Here is a 19666-nt window from a genome sequence, read left to right as displayed (position 1 = left end):
TTTGAGTTAATTTTCATGTGTGGTATAAAGAAGTCCAATTTCATTCTTTTATGCATGGATATCTAGTTCAGCTTTTTAAAAAAAATTTATTTATTATTTATTTATTTTTTTTGGGGGGGGGGGAACGTGAGCAGGGGAGGGGCAGAGAGAGACACAGACACACACAACACACACAACCTCCCCCACCCCCCCAGAATGCGAGCTGGCAGCACAGATCCTGACGCGGGGGCTTGAACTCACGAACTGTGAGATGACTTGAGGCCAAGTCAGACGCTTAACCGACTGAGCCACCCAGGCACCTCTCACCTTTTTAAAATATTCTTCTCTCTAATGAATTATCTTGAGATCCTTATTGAAAATCAGTGACAGAAAAATGTAGGGATTTATTTCTGGATTCTTAAATCTATTAATCGTGTCTCTCCTTATATAGGACCACATTGCCTTGATCATTGAGGTTTTGTGGTAAGTTTTGAATTTGGGAATTATGCATCCTTCAATTTTTTCAAGATTGTTTTGGCTATTTTGGGTCCCTTGTATTTCCATATGAACTTTAGGATAAGCTTATCAATTTCTGCACAAAGGGCAGCTGGGATTTTAATAGGGATTTTATTTTAGTCTGATTTTCTTAGCATTGCAATCTTAACATTTAAGTCTTATGATCCATGTATATGGGATGCCTTTACATGTATTTAAGTCTTTAATTTTTCTTAATGTTTTATAGTAGCTCTATGTTTTTACTTTAAGATTTAGGGGGTATCTTAAATCATCTTGGTGGAAACTCATGAGTAATCATAAAGGTGATTTTTCTTCTAGAGTATACCAATCTGCTTATTTCCTGTGATGCTGACAGCATCTCTTAATCTCACTACTCATTCCTCTCTGCTTTACCAGCAGTGTGCATCTGATTCCCTAAGTCAGCTTAGTGGCCTCTCCATCTTTCCAGGGTAGTGTCTTTATAATTGCATAGCTGGTGTTCTATAGAAACCAGATGGCCAGCCATGGGCAAAGGCATACATTTTCTGTGTCTAGAATTTCACAGTATATAGTTGATCTCAAAAACCTTCATTAGTCCTGCAAACAAGAAGCCTGTTTAAATCTACAGTCCTTAATGTTATTTGAGCACACAGTACTTTTTTGTAGGGCACTTCTTATATCTTATAAATTAAAGTCTACTGGTTTTAGGAAAAGTCCAGAGTCTAGAGAATTCTTAGAGGTACGTTTAGACTTGGTTATCCAAGTAAAATGGCTTCATAATCCTTTCTTCTCTCTAGTTTCATCTGCTGTTCCCCAAATACTCTCTTCAAAAGGAGGAAAAAAACCTACCCAGATCTTTGTTTTTCACTCTACCTCAGCAGCCTTGTTTCTTATTATTCTTGACTGGATAGTCTCTTCCTTAGAGAAGTATGTTTGTTACGGATTCCTGCATTCTCCGGATGGATTTTCGTAGGTTTTAAGTAGGAAATTATTGACTCTTTAGTGATGAAAACATCCTGTGACAGTTAAAAAGCAGTCACCCAAAGTACATGATTTGTTCACGCTCTTCCTGTATCTTTGCTTGCCTCTGACTACCTCTTAAAGCTCCATTTTCTTTGCCAATCTGTGTCAGCCCCAAGCTTCAGAACTGTATTAGTAGCTCAAATGATTTCTTCCACTCGTTCCAAAAATAGATTTTCTTCTGGGTGGGTGGGTGGGGTGGGTTTTGGGGTGGTAGTAAGGAAGAGCTGTGAATGGGTGCTGGAGGAGGAGTGCCAAAGGCATCGCGATAAGGAAGTCAGACCTGACAGTACTTGGTTGTAATCGCAGGCCTGGCTTCTAAGCAGTGAGCTGTATCCAGTAGGACAGCTCTGGGCCCACACAGTTGTAGGCTATGCCATCTGGCCCAGGAACTTGCTTGTGGACAATTTTCTATATTGAAGTGTTTTAGAAGAGTTCTAAAAAGTTCTAAAGTATTTTCTTCATTAAAAAAGTTCCAAGAGCGTTTTATTAAAGCAGTAAACCACTTTCTTTGGGGGGAAACCCTCCCTAAACATTAATCCCAAACCATTTTAGGATTTTAGAACTGTGGAATCCCCTTTATCTTTCTACTGTGGAACCTTATCTGCCTGCACAGCTTTCTTTCCATAGATACAGCTTAGGCCATTCTGGCCAAACACATATTCTAAATTCTTGAGCAGAATTTCTGTCCTGAATCTCTTTGTTGAGGAGTTTGAATAATTTAGCAGGAAAACTGTAAGTACCCATTTATTACTCTACCTTAAAGTTTACAGCAGGGATTCCTGCTTTTTTTAACCACTCACAATTCCTTTTGTTGTTTTTTTTCTTCCATTGACCATATGTCTTGAAAGATCGTCTACTAACAGCTTGAACTAACTAAATAATTTACCATTTGTTTTTTTATTTATCATCCTTAATTGGCCTGTCACAGCTTTTGTGTTCTTTGAGCACAATTTGAAAACCATTGATGTCCTGGAAAGAGCTGGACTTTGGAGGTGCATTTAAATCCCAGTTTTGCCAATTAGGTATGGTGTATTGCTGGATGAGTAGGGATAATGATATCAAGCTTAAAGGTTGTTAGGAAGGGGTGCCTGGCTGGCTCAGTCAGTGGAGCAGGTGACTGTTGATCTCAGGGTTGTAAGGGCAAGCCCCACATTGGGCATGAAGTCCACTTAAATAAATTAAATTAAAAAAAATAAATGGTGGTTAGGAAGATTAGTGAATATGGATGCTCCCAGCATATTTGTGGGTACATAGTATTACCACATGATATATTACTGTATTCTGTGAAGTCCTTTTTTTAACAAATGTTTATTTATTTTGATAGAGGGAGAGAAAGGGGGGAAGGGCAGAGAGAGAAGGAGAGACAGAATCCCAAGCAGGCTCTGCACTGTCAGTTCAGAGCCTGATGCGGGGCTCAATCCCATGAACCGTGAGATCATGACGTGAGCCGGTGTCAGGAGTCTGATGCCTTAACCGACTGAGCCACCCTGGGGCCCCTCTGTGAAGTCCGTTTTAGTCTCTGTAATTGTATGCTGATGTGGGGCAAAAAAAAAAAAAATGTTCTTAAACCTCTGTAGATGGTAATATTTGAGTATCCTCATTAAAGTTGCAGCAGATGATCCACAAAGTAATCTACATAGAAGAATATATAGAAGCAAAGAAGTGCGTATGTTAGTCATGGTTGCTTCATGCCTTCTGTATAATGCAAATATTTTATAGTTTATTCTTACCTTAAGGGATATGGAAAGACTGATTTCATTTTACAGTTAGCCAACCTTATTACAATAGCAGCTCAGCTTATCTGTCTGCAGATCTCTGTGCTAATAACCTTGAGTCCAGTGTTGATCTGAAGATGCATGTATCTTAATTCTATAGTATACTATTATAAGAATTCAAATAACTCAGGTTTTCTTTTGGTCTACCATGGAAGCAGGAAAATGAGAAAGAACAGAATGAAGCACTAAATTGTCTGAAGTAAAGACAGCTTACACAAATTTTTTGTATTCCCTTGCAGTCCACAAGAATTGGAATGTCAGTGAATGCTATTCGCAAGCAGAGTACAGATGAAGAAGTTACATCTTTAGCAAAGTCTCTCATCAAATCCTGGAAAAAGTTATTAGGTATAATTGATCTTCCCTTACGTGTATTCGTGATCTGGTTTATTCAAACATTTGGTGTTTGCATATTTTCCTGTTTATAAATATAGATGTATTGAAATCAGTGCCTTATATGAAATGGGAAGGGTGTTAGTTTGACCTCCTTGAGGGTTTTGCTTTTTAAACTAGTCAAATTTAGCCTTTTTTGTTTCCTAAAACTTACAACTGGATGCCTCTTTAAGAAGAAGAATTTTCCCCATGGGGAAAGTTGTCATACATTTTAAAAACATTTTTGAAATAATTTTCTAACTTACAGAAGGTTTACAAGAATAATAAAAATAACGCACATGTATACTTTTTCTAGACCCATTCATTTTTAATATTTGCCATGCTTCTTTTGTCATTGCTTGTCTTCTCTTTCTCCGTATGTACATATTCACACATGTACACGTTTTTTCTGAACTGTTTGAGAATAGGTTGCATCTATCATGCTTTACCCTTTAATACTTAAGTGTGTGTTTCCTTGGAACAAGTTTATTTTCTTACGTAATCATAGGAAATTCAGGAAATTTAACATTGGTACAGTACTTTAATCGACAGTGCAGGTTCCAGTATTGTCATGTGTCCCAGTGGTGTCCTTTAGAGCTTTTTTTCTTCTTTCAGAACAAGATCTTGGATCACATAATCTAGTCTCCTGGTCTGGAATAGTTCTTAAGCCTTCTTATGCTACTTATAATATTGACAATTTGAAGAATACAAGCACTCATCTCACTTTATTTAAAAAAAAGATTTTTTTTTTTAATTTTTTTTTTCAACGTTTATTTATTTTTGGGACAGAGAGAGACAGAGCATGAACGGGCGAGGGGCAGAGAGAGAGGGAGACACAGAAACGGAAACAGGCTCCAGGCTCTGAGCCATCAGCCCAGAGCCCGACGCGGGGCTCGAACTCACGGACCGCGAGATCGTGACCTGGCTGAAGTCGGACGCTTAACCGACTGCGCCACCCAGGCGCCCCTGAAAAAAGATTTTTTTTAATCTTTATTTTTGAGAGAGAGGGAGAGCGAGAGCGTGCATGGAGGAGGAGCAGAGAGAGAGGGAGACACAGATCTGAAGCAGGTTCCAGGCTCTGAGCTGTCAGCACAGAGCCCAACGTGGGGCTCGAACTCATGAACCGTGAGATCATGACCTGAGCTGAAGTTGGATGCTTAACTGACTGAGCCATCCAGGCGCCCCGCACTTTATTTTTAATAGCATGTTCCTGATTTGGGCTTTATTTGTTATTTTCTCATGATTAGATCAGGTTGAGCATGCATAGTTGGAATACTATGTAAGTGTGTTATATCCTTCTCGGGTGTCACCTCCAGAGGCATTGATGATGATGACGTTCATTTTGATATAACCCAGTCAAGGTGTACACCGTGTAGTTTATTGTTTTTTCTGTTGTACCTAATAGGTATTCTGTGAGAGATACTTTAAGACTCTGAAACTATCTTGCTTCTCATCAGACCTCCTCTCATCCCCTGTTTAGTATTCACTCATTTTTGCCCAGACCACATTTTATAGTGATAGTTGCAAAATTGTAATTTTCTTCAATATTTCTAAGTCAGCATTCTACTGTAAGTCAGCATTCTACTATAAGAAAGAACCCTCCTTTTGCTTTCCAGTTGTTTTTCTATTAGTGTGGACACATGGATTCCTATTTTATCCATTATTGTTCATATTTATTTTGATATTTCCATTTTCCCAGATTTGACCAGTGGGCACCCATTCAAACTGGCTCTTGTGTCCTTTTGACATCCACCGCCCCCCTTCAGTTTTCTTGATCTCTTTTTTATATTCTGGAGCCAGAAAATGTGTTGGGCTCATCTGTCTTCCCTGCCCCAGCCCTCGAATCAGCCATTTCTCTAAGCAGTTATTAGCTTTATGTGGAAGAGAAAAATAGAAAAAGTTGAACCTTTTACAATTTCAAAGACAACAAGAGCAAGAACAAAAAACCTTATTACTTCTGAGATCTTGGAAACTAGGGACTAAAAATTGTAAATTGGGATCAATGACATAATTTTTGTAATGTCTGTAGGTAAGTAAACAGTATTGTGTGATTCTTAAATTTATTTATTTACTGTGGTTATTCAACTGAATTTTTTTTCCTTAGGGAATACATAATGAGGTATTTTGGGATTAAGGAGCATGATATCTGCTACTTACTTTCAAATAGTTCAAAAGAACTATGCCTGTGTGCACAATGATGTGCATGTGTGAATATATATGACACATGCATGCGTATCTGTAGGGGGCAGTGAGTGAATGAGGAAGCAGGTGTAGCAAACGTTAACATTTGGGGAATCTGAGTAAAGTTTCTTGTACCATTCTTAAAACATTTGTGCAAGCTTTAGATTATTTCAAAATCAAAAGCTTTTAAAAATAATCTAGTCTTTAAAGACCAACTGAAACTTTGTGTGTTTATAATTAATTTAAATTTTAAGTTGAATTCCATATTCTAAAGTAATGAAAATTTGCCATAGACACTGAGAACGATATACATGTGTTTTTATTTCTGGAAAGATGGTTTACATTTTGTGGGACATTGTAGTTATATTTATTTAATCTTAATTTAAAGAAGTTTTACTCTTTTATACTTTTTGGAGATACCTGATCTCATTACAGGTTCTCTTTTAAAATCTTTTTTTTTTTTTATGTTAAAAGATTTCCATGTTCATTAGATAAAATTTGGAGCGTTGGAGGAGGAAAAGAAATCATCCTTAAGTCTGTCTCTAAATACAACCATCAGTTAATGTTGCATTTCTTATCTTTTTTTCTCCTGGTGTATAGCTTTTGCTTCGGCTATATTTTTTTTTATGCTGTATGTATACTTATATTGCCTTTTTGAATGAAAAACATTTGTGTCTTTATATCATCATTAATTCCATTTTATTGGCTTCAGAATAATCCACTGGGTGATTGTGCTTTAATTTCTTACCTGTTAGATATGTTTTTTTTTTTTAGCTTTATAGCTATTATAAATAATGTCTTGATGAGTATCTTTCTGCCTAAAGCTTTTTCTTTAGATTATTAACTAGATTTCTAGAAGATTTATGACTGCTGCTACATGGTAGCACAGTTTTGAATACTTGCATATGCCAAGCATCAACCTTTATGAATGCATTTAATCCTCCCAGGAACCCAGTGTACTAGGTGCCATTATATTTCCCATTTTCTGATGAGGAACGTATGCATTGAGAGATTGAGATTAAGCATTCTGTGCACGGTTGGATTGGTAGTGAGGTGTGGTCTGCAGTCAGTCCCAGTCCAGAGCTGGAGCACTTCTCCCTGGGTCTGTTTTATTGCCCACGACACTGTATTTAGGTAGCAGGAATGCCCTTACTGCTCTGCTTCCTCAAAGGATTGCACCAGTTCTCCTAGAGCAGTGTGTGGGATCCATGTGACCGCGCTGGATCTTCGTTAGGTAGTATACTGCATTGTTGTGCCACCTTTCAGATGCTTTCTACTCCCTCAGTTTTGAAATATTTCTTAGTCCTTGTTATACTCTTTAACGTCTTTATTAATTTTTGTTTCTTACCTCACAGTGCTATACCATCTTTAGGTTTTGGGGCCTTTCACGTGAACTGTAGAGAAAAAAGAGGGGTAATAATGGGGCGCCAGGGGGGCTCAGTCATTTGAGTGTCCGACTCTTGATTTGGCTTAGGTCATGATCCCAGGGCTGTGGGATTCAGCCCTGCATTGGGCCCTGCACTGAGCTTGGAGCCTGCTTAAGATATTCTCTCTCTCTCTCTCTCTCTCTCTCTCTCTCTCTCTCTCTCAGATAAAAAAATAAAGGAGGGCAATAAAATTAGTATCTGAAAACTAACACTGTATCATAGGGGGCCTGAATTATATTTCAGATTTGGTAACCCTAATGTTTACAAGATAAGTTCTAGAATTGTGATTTGTACCATTTTCTTATCAGTTAGCTTCATCTAGATTAGCATATTAAAGTCATCTGGGGAAGTTTTAGAGATTTTGATGCTCAGGCCTTACTGGAAGAAATTTGGATTGAAGCTCCAAGATAGGAGCTTGAGCATAAGGATATGCTTAAAAGTCATCTAGGTGGCCCTGATGATCAGTTGAATATATGTTCTTTTATATCCTGTGCAGAGGAAGATGGGGAAGTGAAGTATTTATGTAGCTCTTATTATGTAGGGATCAAAATGTAGATAGATGAGTGGGATAATTTATGCAGTAGATCCAAACAGTTTCTGAACCCAGTTTCAGAAGGCCCTTCTGGCTGATTTCAACACGAATGGTTCTTTTCATTGTTAAAGGATTGCACTGGTCCAACCTGTTTTACACCCCTTACCTCTCTTTTTTTTTTTTTTTAAACACCTTCTTACCTCTTAAAGCTTGTGTACTTGGTATTACTTTGCAGATTTTTTAAGATAGAGGAAGTGTTAGGTAGGCCATACTAATCCTGAAGTCTTTTTTATGAAAATGTTCTTTATCTACTGTCCCTGAAATAATTTTTTTGACTTCGTGAAAAATTGTTAAAATAAGATTGCTATATATGCTTTGCACTTTAATTTTTAAAACTTTTAAATGTTATTTTGAGAGAGATAAGGAATGAGAGAGAGCGAGTGTGGAGAAGGGGCAGAGAGAGGGAATCCCAAGCAGGTTCCACGCACTGTCAGTGTGGAGTCCTACACGGGGCTCAAACTCATAAACCGTGAGATGACCTGAGCCAAAATCAAGAGTTGGAAGCTTAACCGACCGAGCCACCCAGGCGCCATTTTTAAAATGACAGCGCAGGGGCGCCTGGGTGGCTCGGTTTGGTTAAGCGGCCGACTTCGGCTCAGGTTATGATCTCACGGTCCGTGAGTTCGAGCCCCGCGTCGGGCTCTGTGCTGACAGCTCAGAGCCTGGAGCCTGTTTCAGATTCTGTGTCTCCCTCTCTCTCTGCTCCTCCCCTGTTCATGCTCTGTCTCTCTCTGTCTCAAAAATAAATAAACGTTAAAAAAAAAATTAAAAAGAATAAATAAAATGACAGTGCTGATGTTATTTCCATATTCTCTCCTTTCCTTTGTTCTATATGTTTTTCTCCATTTTACTAATTAATGAATATATTTTTTTTAAGACTGTATTTTTAAGTATATTTTTCTCTATTTTAGGTTCCCACTGGCATATGAATTGTGCTTCCCACCAAAAGAGGGAGGTTTTTTGGGGGGAATGCTGACTAAGCATGCATTGTGAAAAATACCTAAGTACATATGTTAATAGAATAGCTTACATAAACTTTATTTACTGTTGAAAATTTAGGATTTTTGTGTTTTTTTGTTGTTAAATAACCTGATAACATGCAGTAGTTCCATTTTGTAATTAAAAAAAATTTTTTTTAACGTTTATTCATTTTTGAGACAAAGAGAGACAGCGTGTAGGTGGGGGAGGGGCAGAGAGAGAGGGAGACACAGAATCCGAAGCGGGTTCCAGGCTCTGACAGCGCAGACTGGGGCCTGACGTGGGACTCGGAACCCACACCCTGTGAGATTGTGACCTGAGCCGAAGTTGGATGCTTAACCGACTGAGTTACCCAGGTGCCCCTGTAAATTTTTTTTAAACAAATGCTAACAACTGAGGGATTTCATAATTTTTAGATGGACCATCAACAGATAAAGACCCTGAAGAAAAGAAAAAAGATACTGCAGTTACATCACAGAATAGCCCTGAAGCAAGAGAAGAAAGGTATGTCACTTTATGGAAATTCATTTCTGTTGGAAGTCATAGTTCTACTTGACCGTCACTTCCTCCATGGTTGTATTTTGGTTTTATTTATGGTCACTTATGTGTACTCCTCTTTCTATTTTGTAATTAAATGGAATTAGTAAATGTTTATAGCCAAATAGAATATTCTAAGGTTTCTCATAGGATTTTCCTGGAAATTTAAAAGAGACTTAGAATTCTGACATTACATAAATAAGGAGAAATTATTTACACTGTATTCAACAAGCTTAATTGAATGGAATCTTTGGGATAGCATTAATAGAATTGATAATGAAGGCACTGATTAAGGCTTCGGGTGGCTGGGGGGCAACTAGGTAGCTCATTCGGTTAAACATCTGACTCTTGATATTAGCTCAGGCCTTGATCTCAAGGTTGTGAGTTCAGGTCCCTTGTTGGGCTCCACGTTAGATGTGGCACCTACTTTAAAGAAAAACAAAACAAAAAACAGGATTCAAGTGGTTACTTCCTTTATTTACCACATTCCATTTTTAGATTTTTTTGGGGGGGGTGACCTGGATCTAACTCTCTTTTTATGCTTTTTTCCTTCCCAATTTAGCTGTCCTAAGAACTGAAAAAGGGTTCAAATTTTTCCTTACCTCTTGTGAGGCCTTTGTTCCTCTCTTCTTGGGAAGCTTGTGTTTTAACATTTGACTTTGATTTAGAGCAGTAGTTCTCAAAGTGTGGTCCCTGGAAGGGTGGGGAACCTGGCAACTTGTTAGCAAAGCAAAATCTGGGGCTTTACCCTGAAACTACTGAATCAGGAATTTTGGTGATGGGGCCCAGAAATATGTTTTTAACAAGCTATTCACATGGTTCTGCTGCACTCAAGTTTTAGGCTACTTATTTTAACTTCATTTATTTCTTAGTATTTTTCCCCAAAGTGATAATATACCCCTCCTTTGTTCGGTAACAGTGACCTATGTCCCATACACTGTTATTTTACGCATTAGACTAACTAAACTTAGTCTAGATGCTAAAGGAAGTAAGCTAAAGACAGGGTTTAAACATCAGATGTTAATAAAATTTATTCAGTGTTTTCTAACTCTTTGAGATAGTTTTAGACTTTTAAAAAATCGTAAGAATAGTAAAGAGAATCCCCAATTGCCAGTGTATGTGTATACACATACATTTATGTTTGTGTACATACTTAAGACACATGAATAATTTTATTTTGAACCAAATAAGAATCCTTTTTTTTTTAAATTTTTTTTTTTTAATGTTTATTTATTTTTGAGAGAGGAAGAGACAGAGTACAAGCTGGGGAGGGGCAGAGAGAGAGAGGGAGACACAGATTCCGAAGCAGGCTCCAGGCTCCAAGCTGCCCGCACAGAGCCCGACGCAGGGATGCGGGGCTTGAACTCACGAACCTTGAGATCATGACCTGAGCCAACGTCAGACGCTCAACCGACTGAGCCACCCAGGTGCCCCTAAATAAGAGTCCTTTATATCCCTAAATACCTCAGTGCATATTTCGTAAGAACAGGACATTTTCTCACATCTAACCACAATGTAGATCTTAATAATCTGGAAGTTAGGATTAATACAATACTTTTTTCTAATCTATAGGACTTACTCGTATTTTAGCGGTCTTCCCATATTTCCAGAGGAAAAAGATTTTCCAAAGTATCATCTAAGATCACGTACGGCATTAGCTATCATCTCTGGTTTCCTTTAATCTGGAGTAGTTTTTCAGTCTGTCACTGTCTTTCATGACCTTAATATTTTTGGAAAGTATAGGCCATAATTTATGAAGTTTTTAACAAATGTTTTCAATTGTGTTACATTCAAAGTCATTTGACTTAATGCCTTGAATATAAAATATAAAAGTATAGGCAGATAATTTTAAATAGATATTGAGTAGGAATAAGTTCGTAGTGTATTTTTATCTGTTTTATGTAATTGAAGTTTAGGGATAGAGCCTGTTGACAAAAGCATAGTATTATCAATATGAAGTCTGACAAAATGGTTGGTATCTGTCCACACGCGCGCGCACACACACACACACACAGACACACTCACACACACACTCTGAAGAAGACAAAGTTTCTAGGAGATGATTAAATGTAGAAGGATACAGAAGGACTGTTCTGTCCACTGTATCTGTTTATGAAGTTTTTATTTTTTATTAAAAAACAAATTTAAAAAAAAATTTTTTTTTTCAACGTTTATTTATTTTTGGGACAGAGAGAGACAGAGCATGAACGGGGGAGGGGCAGAGAGAGAGGGAGACACAGAATCCGAAACAGGCTCCAGGCTCTGAGCCATCAGCCCAGAGCCTGAGGCGGGGCTCGAACTCACGGACCGCGAGATCGTGACCTGGCTGAAGTTGGACGCTTAACCGACTGCGCCACCCAGGCGCCCAAAAAACAAATTTTTTTAACATTTGTTTTTGAGAGAGAAGAGACAGAGCATGAACAGGGGGAGGGCAGAGGGAGAGAGGGAGACAGAGTCTGAAGCAGGCTCCAGGCTCAATGCTGACAGGCTGACAGTAGCAAGCCTGATGTGGGGCTCGAACCCAAGAACTGTGAGATCATGACCTGAGTCAAAGTCAGACGCGTAACCAACTGAGTCACCCAGGTGCCCCATTATTTATTTATTTATTTATTTATTTATTTATTTATTTATTTATTTATTTATTTTTAATTTTTTATTTTAGAGCAGGGGAGAGGGGCAGAGGGGGAGAGAGAGAATCCCAAGCAGGCTCTACGCTCAGCAGGGAGCCCAACATGATGGGGCTCAATCCCACGACCCTGGGATCATGACCAGCCCTGCATCAGGCTCTGTGCTGGCAGCGTGGAGCCTGCTTGGGATTCTCTCTCTCCACACCACCCCCCCCTTCCTCCCTCACTTGCACGTGCACTCTTTCCCAAAAACAAACGAATAAGCTTAAGAAATGTTTTTAAAAAAAGTTAATTGAAACCCCTCAGAAAGTAATTTTAGTGAGACTCTAAGAAGTTAATCAGCAGCAGTTGAAATGATTGGGTTGACTCAAAAACTATTAAACTGTCCTTGACTGAGTTGATGTTTCTATGGAGAAATTAAAGAGACATTTTTATATTCTTACAATTCATTTGTCACTATACATGTTTTTTATCCTGAAGGGAGTGTTTTAAATATAAACCTCTTTGGTTGTCTAATTGGAATAAGGTTTTTTTAACATTGTTTTTCCCTCTAGTTTTGGTTGAGAGCTGTTGTATTCTTTGGTGTCATCCCGTCCTCCCCTTGTATAACCGAAATCCTTGCTTTTTATTTATTGTATTGAGCTGTAATGTGTATTTTCTTAAATATTAAAAATATTGTTTAATGTTTAAAAAGATCAAATGTTTAGTTGGTTAAAAACACATGAAATGAGTCTCAGATTTAATAAGATTTTAACTTTTTAGAAACGTGTATGCAACACCAGTTTTGTTTTCATGTCACTGAATACTGTGTCATTTGTTTAGGTCAAGAAATTTTGTTTTTGGATAGTAATGCTGTTATTTTAAGAGACTTTTTCCTGACCTCTTTTTGGCGTGTATGCGTGTGTGTGTATTTTAGTAGTTCCAGTGGCAACATAAGCAGCAGAAAGGAGGAGGCAAATGCCCGAGATACTTATGTTTCGTCTTTCCCTCGGGCACCGAGCACTTCTGATTCTGTGCGGTTGAAGTGTAGGGAGATGCTTGCAGCCGCTCTCCGAACGGGAGGTAAGTTTAGTGTGCCCTGTTCCATCGCCGAGTCCTTTGTTTGCGCCACCTCTGCCGCGGCCACCCCTGTGTGTCTGCCTCCCCGGCAGCCGCCCCGTGCTAGCTACGTGCGCTGCTCAGTGCAGGAGGACGTTGTGGCAAACAGGGCTTACTGCTGGCAGAGAGGTACGGGCATCGTGGGGCCTACTGTGTAGTTCCAGGGAAGAGATTCCTTCTCGTCTATGGATGTTTCCTTTGTTTACAGTAACTTAAAGGGTTTTCGCAAATCTTTCCCCTCCACTTGTAACCTGCAAGGTATAGTTGCCCTTTGAACACTGGGTTTGAACTGCGCAGGTTCACTTATAATGCAGATTTGTTTTCAACACAAACAGTACAGTCCTATAAATGTATTTTTCTCTCGCGATTTTCTTAATGGTATTTTCTTTAGCTTACTTTATTATAAGAATACAGTATATAATACATATAACATGTAAAGTATGTGTTGTTTATGTTATTGGTAAGGCTTTTGGTCAACAGTAGGCTATTACTAAGTTTTTGGGGAGTCAGAGGTTATATGAGGATTTTCTACTGCATGGGGTGTTGGCGTCCCTAACTGCTGTGGTGTTTGAGGGACAACTATAATTACTCTGCTCCCCAGATTGAGCGTTAATGATACTGTATTTGGGTCCTGTTGTTAAATGTTAGTATGAAATGTGGTATTTAAGTTTTATATTTGTAATTCCATTTTCTACCTTTTTTTAAGTGAAAAAGAGATCTTGATTTATATATATGCGAGCCTTAATTTAATTTGAAGTTATCCATTCTTATGTAAAATTTTAACTTTTAAGTTTTACATATAGAAATATTTATCATCTTATACAAGTTCATTCTTTTTCTTTTCTATTATACTTGATCCATAGTTAGTATGGCCTGTTTTTCTCCTTACTCTGCCTTTTCTATTTTGATTCCCTGTTTCTTTATATATTTTTTCTTTTTTCTTCCTAGTTTCTTTTTATTTCCTTCTATCTGTTTGAATATTTGCATAGGAGTCTTCTGAGTGTGTCCATATATGTGATTGGCAGATGAAATGAATGGTTTCTTTGCATTGAAGCCTGAGTCACAGGAGACAAGACAGTTCTTTCTATAACTTTCTCTACTCTCTGCTGGAGCAACCAGAATTTATGGAGTTGTGAAATGAGGAATTGCCTGCTAGATCAATTACTTCCCCACTCCTGAGGGATAAGGAGTCATCATTGCAGGAGCACTGTGGACATTAGGTGAATCCAGAAGAGTCTAGTGGGTAGTAAAGAGACCAGATTCTAATGAAACTAAACAAAAAGGACTCTTTATTAAGGCAATGGGGTTGAAGAAATAGGAATGCAGTTTAATTTACTCTGTATTGAAATTTTCTTTTAATATGTCATAATCACTTATTCTTGACAATTCTTTGTGCCTGTGTTTAGATGACTACGTCGCTATTGGAGCCGATGAAGAAGAATTAGGATCTCAAATTGAGGAAGATATCCTTTCTGTGTATATTCATGATTGTTTTAAATAATCTGGTATAGATTAACTTTTTTTCTTCCTGTATAGAATTTAGAGTTTCATTTTTCAGTTTCTATCTTGATTGTATTGTTTTGCTGGGAAACAATAGGGCATGTCATTTTATTGTTGTTTTCTTGTTACTCAAAAGGAAAACATATGTGTTGATAGTATTTTTACTTCTCTGCCTTGCAAACTGAGAATATAACACCCCAGCTGAAGTCGTGCAAAAGGGTGCGGAAAACATACACACCACGTGTGAAGTAGGGTCTCATGTTTGAGGGAACTCAGCAAAGCATATGAGGTCCCCTGACTTCATCATCAGGAGGGAAGTGTGTTTGTGCTGAGCACCATTGAAAGGGCTTTGGAAGAGGGGACTTGCATGTCTAGGTGACAGTGTGACCCTGGAACTATCCATGGCCTTGTTAGATGGCATGCTGTGCTTGGGGCTTGCTTTCTGTTGAGAGGAAAAGAACCTGCTAAACTAGCTTCTTGCTGAGCTGGGGCAAGAAGCGATCCTTTGGGGCCACCGTGAATGGGTTTCTTCCCAGGGTTCCTTCCCAAAGGAGCTGTGTCATCAAGACTTTTAGGATCCTTTGTAGAATTCAGATTTGGGCAAGCAAAAGTTTATATACATTCAGGCTTCTTTTTACAAGTTTTCTCAGACTGAGTGCTTAAGTTACTTTTTGAAACATTTCTAATCTGTGTGCTGCTGGCATTAAACATTATGAAAAAAGTATTGCTAATTCTTGATATAAAAGTAGGATCACTATTACTTGCCAGTTTCAGATCAAGCAACGAGGTAGAAGCAGTGCCTTGTTAGCTTAATCTAATGTTGGAAACTTGTGGAGAACTGCTTAGAAATTTCAGGTATTCTTATTTTGGTGAACTAGGGAAAAAAATACCTTACTTCTATAATTTAACCTTTTTTCCTTAACAGCCTAGTACCTATATATCAAGAAATAAGGAATACAGACATGAAATACAAAAATAGAGTACGAAGTAGGATATCAAATCTTAAAGATGCTAAGAATCCAAATTTAAGGAAAAACGTACTGTGTGGAAATATTCCTCCTGACTTATTTGCTAGGATGACAGCAGAGGTGAGTATATGTAAAAATAATGTTTCCATGATGTGACTACATGATGCCAAGTAAAGTCTGTCTGAATGATGAATTACTATATAAATACTATATTTATAATAAATCCTTATTAGCTATTCTGATATTTATGTGTGTAACGTACTAGACAAATATGTAAGGTGATTGAATCAGTTGGTATCAGTACTTCGTTGCTTACACAACTGTCCCATGATCTTTGGTTGATTGCCTTAAATCATTGTCAAAAAGCAAAAGTGTTTTTACTTACTTTGGATTCACATGAAATTGAAGATTTGAGTATCTAGTTGCAAGCAGACTTTGTAACTTCTGAGTTCTTTTCATGGTTAAACCCCATAAAACTGGTCACATCATATCGACTATTCCTAAATTTTAGGGAATGATGGAAAAAAAATTCAGAGCTTGCTATTTATAGACATAGCTGTTCATACTCTGCAGTCTCATTATTTTATTATGCATCCAAGAGAATGAATTTGTCTCTATAGCTAATAAAAATTGTTATATTTTTAAAATTTATTTTTTAAAAAACCTCATTAAAATAACTTGAAACTTTAGAGACCAGAGTGTAATGATCGTCTATATATCTATCACCCACGCTTCTGATAGTTTCAAGAGTTTGTCACCCTTTTCACCTATCCCTTTTTTCTTTTTGCTTCTTTTCCCTCGAGACATTTTATCTTTTTAGTTTATAAACCTGTGAGAGATAACCTTTAAAAATATAACTTTCTACATTGTCATCACTGCATCCAACAAAGCTAACAATAATTCCTAATTTATATTCATATTTTCCTGATTGTACATTACTTTCTGTCAGGATCCAGATCAACATATTGCCTTTAGTTTGGTTTCTAAAGATTCTGTATATATGCATTTAAATCCATAGCAGTCTCTTCTCTTACCCCTGCCCCCTTTTTTCCTTCATGACACTGACCTGTTGAAGAAACCAGTTTATTTCTTCTGTATCCCACGTTATGAATTTTCTTTTTCTCCCTTATGATGTTATTTAAGTTTTCTGTAAACTGGAAACTAGCTCTCTAGGCTTGATTACACACAAATTCCGCTGTTTTCCCCACAAAGACTTGGTAACTGGTGATTTTTGCTCCATGTTGCACCACATCAGGAGATGCACAGCGTCTTACTGCTTTGGACTGTTAGGACGCGAGATGGGTCAGTGGGTTTGGATGCGGACAGTCCGATGCTCCCGTTGTAAAGTTCTCCTTTGACCTTTCGTCTCATGTTCGTCTCATGATGCTCCTTGCCTGAATTGGTTATTTTATTAGGAGTTGCAAAATAGTGACTTCTAAAGTTCTGTCACTCCCTTCACATCTTTAGCTAGATTTCTTTGACAAAGAAGCACTTTCCCTTATAAGCTCAGGCACTTAGTTACTCTTTTGGGTTGGATAGGAAAGGCAGGTAAATGTGGAACTGTTGCCCTGTAGTTAGCAGTTTATCAGAATGAGGAGTTGGTGCCGTAGTAATGGCCACTGTGGGCTTTTGTTTCTGTTTTTGCGTCCTTGTGCTCTCCTTTTTCAGTATCATCATGGATTTGTGACATTTTTATTTACCCAGTGGGGATTGCTTCTGTACAGTAATTTATTTTGATGGCTGAAGAAACTGTCCTATCCTTGGCTAATGGGAGCTCCTTCGTCTTAGCCCCTCTGTCCGTTTGACTCGACTGCAAGAGTCTGTGGAGGCTTCCGTGCTTCTCTGGCACAAAAAGATGACCCTAGCTTATCCTGTGCATTTCTTGACTCAAAATGGGAACCGAAGATTCCTCCAAAGGTCCCTGGTTCCTTTTTGGGGAGGGCGATGGTAGAGACCATAATCTGGAAACTAGAGGTGCTCATTGCTACAGGATTGTTACGTTGTTTATAAACCTTTAAACAGTAAATCTCATTTTCACATACAAACTTACAAGTATTTGAAGAAATTTTAAAAGGAAGCAAATTTACAAGTTCTATGAGGAAAAATACTAATTTTTCACTTTTAAAACTTTAGAAGTTGATTTTTGTTCTATTATTATTAAGCTAATCGAACATAAAAAGCAGTCAGGATATATATAGAAGGTGCCTATAACTGAGTGGTATTGCCACCTCCTTGACAGGAAATGGCTAGTGATGAACTCAAAGAGATGCGGAAAAACTTGACCAAAGAAGCCATCAGAGAGCATCAGATGGCCAAGACGGGTGGAACCCAGACTGACTTATTTACATGTGGCAAATGTAAAAAGAAGAATTGTACTTACACACAGGTTTGTGATTGTTTATAGATTCTTATTTTCATATTAAGAATGCTTGAGGGTATTATGCTAAGTCAGGTAAGACAGAGACAAATACTATATGAGTCACTTATATGCAGAATCTAAAAAACAAAGGAAATGGATAAACCAAAAATGTTTGAAACACTCAGATACAGAGAGCAAACTGGTGATTGTTGGAGAAGAGGGGTGGAGGGGTGCATGAAATAGGTGAAGCGGATGAAGAGGTACAAACCTCTAGGTATAAAATAAGTCACAAGGATGTGGTAACATACAGCATGAAGAATACAGTCAGTAATGTACTAACTTTGTATAGTGACAGAGGGTAACTAGACCTATTCAGATCTTTTTATAATGTATAGAAATGTCTAATCACTTGTACACCTGAAACTAATCACGAAATTGTATGTCAGTTATAATTCAATTAAAAATAACTAAATGGAATGCTTGCAACTCTTGTTTCAAAGCAAGTAGTAAAGATAATTACCAGTACTTTGATATTTCTCAAGAGGAGATGTGGTCTTTGCAGTGTAAGAATGCTCTTTTAAAAAAATGTTTATTTTGAGAGAGCATGCACGTGCACAAGCAGCAGGGAGAGGCAGAGAGAGAGAGAGGGACAGACAGAGAATCGCAAGCAGGCTGCATGCTCTGTGGAGCCTGACAGGGGGCTGGATCTCATGACTGTGAGATCATGACCTGAGCTGAAATCAAGAGTCAGACGCTCAACCACCTAAGCCACCCAAGCGCCCCGGAAATGCTTTCTGAATACTAACAGATTTCACTTAATTGAAAATAAGCTGATATATTTATACTTTCATGGAAATTGTTACTGTGAACGCTATATGAATTAAAGAAAATTAATAAAACACATTATAGGATTTAATAAAATGCCCATATTCTTTTTCTAAGAGTCGAGCAGCTGATTATTGGTTAGCATATAATCAGGTTATAATTCTTTTTATTTGGCAGGATCATATAATTTAAGGAAAGTTCTTCATTGTTCCTCACTTGGAGCATGGCTACTTTTAGCTTAACTGCTTTCCAGACACCGATTCCTTTTCTGCCACATATTGATGACTTTTATCTTCAAATAGAATGTGACTAACCCTTTTTGTTCTTGAACAAAAGAGCTGTGAGAAGAGCCACATGATTATTTTTGTTGTATATGTGTGTGAAAATGGTTTATCAAAGTATCATTAATTTCATTTGTCAAGAAGGTATTTTTGTGCTGTGTCTGTAATCTACTAAATTCAAAGTTTTCCCGTTAGAGAATAACTTACAATTAATGTTTCAGGGTAATAGATTTAGGGAATTGAATTTTCTGATTGACAGAAAATTAAGCTGTTAAGAAAGTAGTATTACGAAACTCTGTAAGTTACAGAAAAGATCCTTTAGTTAGTTTGTTCTTTAACTTTTAGAGGATATTCTGTTCTCAAGGTTAAAAATTCAAAAGGTACAAAAGATTATGCGTAGAAAGTTCCCTTCCCACTTTCGCCTGCAGCTACTTGGTCCCACCTCCCTGGAGGTAAACCAGGATTACTCGTTAGTTGTGTGGCTTTCTATGTGTTTTATGCGTGCATATACAAATATGAATATATTTTTGTTTTCCATTTTAGTGTGTGTGTGTGTGTGTGTGTGTGTGTGTGTGTGTTTTGGTTGGTTCGTTGGTTTATTTTGTAATCTCTACACCCAACGCAGGGCTCTAGCTCACGACCTTGAGATTGA

General features: G+C 37.8%; 1 protein-coding gene across 1 annotated transcript in view; it reads left to right on the top strand.

Moving 5' to 3' along the window:
* Positions 1 to 19666, top strand: part of TCEA1 (transcription elongation factor A1) — a 42585-nt gene that overhangs the window by 14817 nt on the left and 8102 nt on the right. Inside the window, exons 3-8 of the mRNA XM_023248658.2 lie at positions 3512 to 3617; positions 9236 to 9323; positions 12900 to 13045; positions 14488 to 14544; positions 15515 to 15669; positions 17789 to 17935. Coding sequence (XP_023104426.1) covers positions 3512 to 3617; positions 9236 to 9323; positions 12900 to 13045; positions 14488 to 14544; positions 15515 to 15669; positions 17789 to 17935 — 699 coding nt within the window. The remainder of the gene's footprint in view (positions 1 to 3511; positions 3618 to 9235; positions 9324 to 12899; positions 13046 to 14487; positions 14545 to 15514; positions 15670 to 17788; positions 17936 to 19666) is intronic.

This window comes from Felis catus, chromosome F2, assembly GCF_018350175.1.
Source record: "Felis catus isolate Fca126 chromosome F2, F.catus_Fca126_mat1.0, whole genome shotgun sequence".
NCBI classification, from domain to species: domain Eukaryota; kingdom Metazoa; phylum Chordata; class Mammalia; order Carnivora; family Felidae; genus Felis; species Felis catus.
This window is presented reverse-complemented; position numbering and strand designations above follow the sequence as displayed.